At 37.0% G+C, this 6,474-nt stretch overlaps 1 protein-coding gene across 1 annotated transcript in view; it reads left to right on the forward strand.

Annotated features, from left to right (window-relative positions):
* LOC107660312 (glutamate receptor ionotropic, kainate 3-like) overlaps positions 1–6,474 on the forward strand; it is a 148,162-nt gene that overhangs the window by 120,936 nt on the left and 20,752 nt on the right. Inside the window, exon 12 of the mRNA XM_016449590.1 lies at positions 4,494–4,717. Within this exon, the coding sequence (XP_016305076.1) occupies positions 4,494–4,717 (224 nt within the window). The remainder of the gene's footprint in view (positions 1–4,493; positions 4,718–6,474) is intronic.

The raw sequence follows: 6,474 nt of genomic DNA on the forward strand, positions 1-6,474 counted from the left end.
AGACATCCCAACCAGCCAAGCTGGAAACACAGCTGTCCTCAAACAGCTATGTTTCTAAAAACAAAGGACCATCTACTTGAAGCCCTAATACAGGGGAGACAGCCCAAAGCATGAGAAACAGGGAAACTGCCTGCTTGAAAAATACACTGAAATAAGAGGAGACAGCGTAGCATACTAGAAACAAACCTAAGTGGGACTGTCTACTTAAAACCCCTAGAAAAAGGGGAGGAAGCCCAGCCCTGCTGCCTGAAATATTTGTCAGGATGCTAAAATAACTTGGGAAGAAGGGGGAACCCAATCACACTGTACAAAAAGGAGGGACATCCCATCTGGCCAAGCTGGAAATATAACTGTCCTCAAACAGCTATGTTTCTAAAAGCAATGAGCCCCTTGCCCTCAGACCACTATATTCCAGAGCAAAGTAAGTTTGAGCTGAAGTACAACTATCCACAGACAGCTACATTCTGAGCAGGGGCTGTCCAACCTTACTACCCAGTCTGAGAAAATGTTCTGAAGCGGGAGTGAGGTATCGTCTTCTGCACTCAACTCCCGAAAGGGGGAGGAGCAGGAGAGTGCTAGCTCACTAGCCCTGTCTATGATCCTCAGATCATGACGGGCCAGACCCCTCAGAGGTAAAGAAGACCTGGTGGTAAAGGCGTTAAATGATGCAACAGGCTTATTATACTTGATTTAGCTATAATTGATGATCTCATTAATCATCCAGCCATGCCAGTGTTAATGGCTGCCTTAGCAAGTCATTTCTTCCTGTTATAGTAATTAATCTTTGCTCCGGTGGATAAACCGGAAGGTTATGTACCAGCACTGGCTCATTGTCTCACTGTACTAACTTTGACTTGGACTATGTAAGGCCTTTTAATACATTTCACAGTCCTGAGCACTTTGCCGAGCTTAATCATTCTCATTACGACCTGACAAGCAAAGACAAAGTCCTTAAAGGATTATCACAGATGATATTGACATGTCCATTGTCCATGAGCGAAAATTGACATTGTATCTCAAATCTGGCTCTGGCTTTGGTGTAATTACCTTTCACTAATGCAAATTGATTTGTTTTTATAAAATCGTAGTACCGGCTCAAAAAAACTGATCGGATGGGCCATGTTCTAAACTTTTGTAAAACAGCTAGTATATGTTCTCAATCATCAGTATACTGCATCGCATTCTATGTTTTGCCACCACAATAAAAAAACTACAGTTTTAATCATAAAACTAAGCATTTAAATATCATGTTACTAAGATATGGAAGATATGTATGTGCATTTTATTTAGCCCATGTGCGTCAATTTAATCATTAGAGAATAAAAATTTTCAGGACAAAAAAGTTATTTATTTATTTATTTATTTGTATATAATAATAATAATGATAATAATAATCAACAACAACAACAACAACAATAATATTATTATTATTATTATTATTGTTATGTTCTGTTTCTTTTGGACATATACATTTCAACAACAGCACCAAATTGCGTATTTTTGCTCAGTTTGGGTTTCTGAATAAAAGTTTTTTTGTTTTTTTTACTCCATATTTTCCTATATCATACTACCTGATGAATCAAATATGATACTCAACAAAAGACATATGCAAACTTTTTTAACCACTAAATTAGCTGGCGAAGTTGGCAACCAAGAAAGTCTTGCTGGTTAATCCAGTTAAGAAGCTTGGCTGAAGAGCCATCATCTAAAACACATCATGGTGACCAGTATGCTAGTGTTTTCAGCAGGGATTTCCTTGCCCTGCAGGCCGGATCCATAGTCTTGAATGGTTACTGTGGATGTCCGAGAGAACAAAAGAAAAAACGGTGTGTTGTTAATCTAAATATTTAATGAGAGGTACCCAACCTGTAGACACACTGGAGTTTTCTTTCTCTTGGTTTTTCCTCTTTTCCCCTGGTTAGCCACATGCTGTACTATACAGGCACTCAGGTCTGTCAGTCAGAACTGTGGCTCTTTTCATAACCACTGTCAAAAAGAAAGAGGCCAAAGCTCAGGCTGCAGGAAAGACAGAACTATACAAAGAAAGGCAATACAGTTCACCGTCCAACCACCAGCACAGGTCACAGCAATGAAATGTCACAGAAAGCCAAGAAAATGTAACAGCAGTCTTCTTGTGAGAGGAAGAAAGGACATCACGTGAAAATGCTTCAGTCCATGATGGTTGGATTGCAGTATTTTGTAAGACCATAGTCTGAGCCCCTTCGCAAGTTTCATCATGTTAGGGGGAAGGATGCAGTGAAGCGTGCACCAAGCAGCTGGTTTCATTAACCTCCTGTCCAACCCTGGAGAGAAGGAAGCAGGGTAAGGCGATGTAAATGGTGACCTTCTAAATATGCAGCCAGATATCAGCGAGTGAACGCCTCCCTGCTCTTGCTCTCTCAAAGAGAGGGAGGGAATGTAATAGCAGACAGCGAGGAAACTAGGCCACTTGTTTCAACAGTTGAGTCACCTTGGCAGTACTGACTTTGAGCCTCTGGGGTGTGAATTTGCCCGTGTTATGGAGTGTGATAGGATAGTTTGTATGCTGCCATATACTTCTCTCAAGAGAGACCTTTTTATATTATTTCAGGTAACAATTATATTATAATGATATATGTGTAACAATTGCTCTGTTTCGTCATATAGTTATTCAGCCTGTGATTGCTCCAACATCAGTACAGAGCCTAGATACCTCCTTTAAAAAACAAACAATGGATTTTCAAACATTTTTTTTTTTTTAAGCACGCCAACTGTGCCAACCTGAAACTGAAATTGTCTCTATTTACTTTCTTAATACACATTCTAAATCTGATTTTGTTTCATATGTTATTGGAAATTCAAATTATTGGGGACAAAAAGTTGTATTTGTTGCGTTTCAGAACAAAAGTAGTCTTCCACAAACTGACTACAAACTTGTATATGTGCTTGTATATTATTATTATTTGGCAAAACTCCAAAAATACAATTCATTGAAGTTTCCAGTAAAAAATAATCACTAGTGTCAGCAAAACAACATATTTTATTTATTTTCAAATAAATTATGGTTACATTCGTAGATTATAAATTAATAAATGCTTTTTGCAAAATTCCTTGCACAACACTATATTATGACCTCAAAACACTTTTCCCATTGTGCATGATTAGAAAACTAATAAATTTGCATGTCTGCATTACGTAACCAGCTCCAAATGTAAGGCTTTTCTGACATAGAAAACTTGCTCGGTAGCCCACCTGGTACTGCATTGTACACAAGACATGATAAAACAGCTCAAAGACTTGTAGAAGAAAGCTTAAATGTCATGGTTGCTTTGGCAAATTATTATTTTGTTTTTTGTCAGGTTTGCTTTTGTTAACACTATTGATTTGGTTTAGGGTAGATGGTACGCAGTGTTGGGTAGTAACTGATTACATGTAATCTGGATTGCGTAATCAGATTCCACAAATTAAGTACTTGTAATTAGATTGCATTACATTTTAAAATTCTCATAATCCGATTAGTTACTTTTTATGGATTCCATGATTACTTATTTTTCAGCAGCAAATTACTCATACAGTAATTTAAGTGCTGTTAATGCATTTTGTGATGTTTATAACAAAGAATGGAATATACAAGTGAAATATATAGTATTTTCTTTCTTTCTCTCTCTTTCTTTTTTTTTGGTACACAATAATCCCATTGAAGTCTCTGTGAGAGTGATCAAAAAGAAATCAAAAAGTAGTCAGACTTCATTACCTAAAATGTGTAATCCAGATTATGTAACTAATTTATACTATGTTATTGTCATGTAATTTGTAATCAGTAATGTACTACAGTTTATAATCTACACAGCACTGATGGTATGCTATTTTCAAATGCGATAGAGCATTAATCTCCATTGTGGCCACTCACTGATCATGTAATTTCCCAACTGACGTGATACGTACAACAACCAAAATAATACAACATTGCCAATATTCATGTTAATGTGTTTTTGATAAAACTGAACTTACTTTTAGCGGGACTGACCGGACATTTCACTTTGAAGGTGTCATGAAACAAGCAGGGAGCAAAGGCACATTTTTAATACATGGGTTGATGATGCATTTAATTTCTGATGAATAGCCAGGTTCTACCTAACATATCTTTATTGTTAAATATCTTGTTTAATTCAAAAATAAGTTGCATTAGGGAAGTAAAATGGTTTGCCAGTGTGGTTTCATGTTGATTTTTTGGTTGAATATTATGGACTAGACCAGAGCTGTCCAAACTCTGTCCTGGAGGGCCTGTGTCCTGCAAAGTTTAGCTCCAACCCTGATTAAACACACCTGAACCAGCTAATCAAGCTCTTACTAGGCATCGAAACTTCCAGTCAGGTGTGTTGAGGCAAGTTGGAGCTAAACTCTGCAGGACACCGGCCCTCCAGGACCGAGTTTGGACAGCCCTGGGCTAGACTGTCTTTGTTCAATGTTTCTGAACACTTCTTCGATCCTAATTTTGGTTTCCTGTCCTCTAGAGGGCTGACCTTGCTGTGGCTCCTCTCACAATCACCTTTATGCGAGAGAAAGCGATTGACTTTTCCAAACCTTTCTTGAACACTGGCATCAGCATCCTGTACCGTAGACCCAACAGCACCAACTCTGGCTTCTTCTCCTTCCTGAACCCCATGACCCCTGATATCTGGGTCTACATCCTGTTGGCCTACCTGGGAGTCAGCTGTGTACTCTTCGTCATCGCCAGGTGAGCAACAACCAATTGTTCCTGTGGCTTGTCCACCTGGGACTATTAACCTTAATGGTACCCTCCGATATTTGCCTTGAATTCACTCAGTAAAGCATCAAAGGGCAAACAGTAATGTGTTATTAGTAGTGTTTGCTAAGGCTAAGAGACCAAACCATACCTAGGGACTAGAATATCTAAGAGACTTGCTGGTAGGATTTTTGTGGCCATTAAAAAAAAAAAAAAAAAAAAACTCTTAATAACCATCAGAAAGATGTAGCAACTGAATACCACACATACACTTTGGGTGCACAATACACGTGAAAAAAATATTCAGAACATCTTAAGAATGGCATAGCATCATCATAACAACCAAAAACAACATCCTTACATAATGACAGCAAATTTTACACAGGTAAGCATCACTCACAATTTTATCAGAAAATGTAAAAATCTAAGTCCGTTTTCAAATGATCTGATGTCCAAGTGGACATCTTCATGCCTTTAAAAGTCATTGCCAAAAATGTCTCAGAAAAAAAAAAAATAATAATAATTTGAACATGAGAAAAGCTGTAGCATCAATTGTTTGCAGATGGCTCTTGGTTTACTATTTTATTATTGAGATTCATACATCTGTATGTAGCTCGTAGAAATGTTTTCACTATACAGTATATTAAAATATTGACCGTTTACATATATATATATATTCATACACAACCCATGCTCACTCAGATACTGCCGCTATACTGACACCAAAAGCACCTTATAGCACCACCATACCCACTAAGTCCATTGCTTTTAATGAGCAATACTTAATAACATAATTTTTATTAAAAAGTTTCTAAAATGATCTTGATACTTTTAGGTAAGCAAGATGATAATTTTATTTACAGTACATATATATATTTAAGCACCTAAGCTCAACCCTACACTCTAAAAAATGCTGGGTTAAATACAACCCAGTGCTGGGTAAAATAGGGACAAACCCAGCAATTGGGCTGTTTTGACCCAGCGGTTGGGTTAAATGTTTAACCCAACCTTCTGGGTAGTAACCCAACCGCTGGGTCAAAACAACCCAATTGCTGGGTTTGTCCCTATTTTACCCAGCACTGGGTTGTATTTAACCCAGCATTTTTTAGAGTGTACCCTTAACTACGTCTTAACAACATTAAACATATAACAGACAGATAAAAGCATAAGTGTCACAATAATTTATTCTACAAAATGACAAAAAAAAGCACTATTGAAGTATTTGAGTGTTGTGGCAGACGGTGACGGTGATCAAATTTTAGGTCCGCCACAAAGAAATATCTCACCTTTAAGACTTGGAATGTAGTTTAAGTTGTTTGAATATACTTCTATAATTCTAAGTTTTTTTTATCATTATTATTATTTTGAATTTATTATTGTGACTCTACTTTTCTTGTGCCTGTTACATCATATTATGTTAAAATGCATTCAAATTGAAAATCTAATCCCTTAACGTTTACTCGTTGAACGCAGTTGGCTTACTGTTCGCATTGGTAAGATCGGATGTGTGTATAGTTGCATGCATACAAGCTGCAGTACTGGACGTTGTGGGAGTGAAAACAGGTTGCCACTGATCAAACTGACATTAAAATATCACACAATTTGTAATCCATTCAGTCATATAAAGACTGCTTTCCAAACAGGTTTTTATTTTCTGTTATATTATTGCATTAATTTAAACTGTTTTGAAGTGGCACAGGTAGCACATAAAACTTTTTTTTTTTTTTTTTTTTTTTTTAACTGGGGGA

Source organism: Sinocyclocheilus anshuiensis, unplaced genomic scaffold (assembly GCF_001515605.1).
Source record: "Sinocyclocheilus anshuiensis isolate Anshui unplaced genomic scaffold, SAMN03320099.WGS_v1.1 scaffold1469, whole genome shotgun sequence".
Classification (NCBI taxonomy): domain Eukaryota; kingdom Metazoa; phylum Chordata; class Actinopteri; order Cypriniformes; family Cyprinidae; genus Sinocyclocheilus; species Sinocyclocheilus anshuiensis.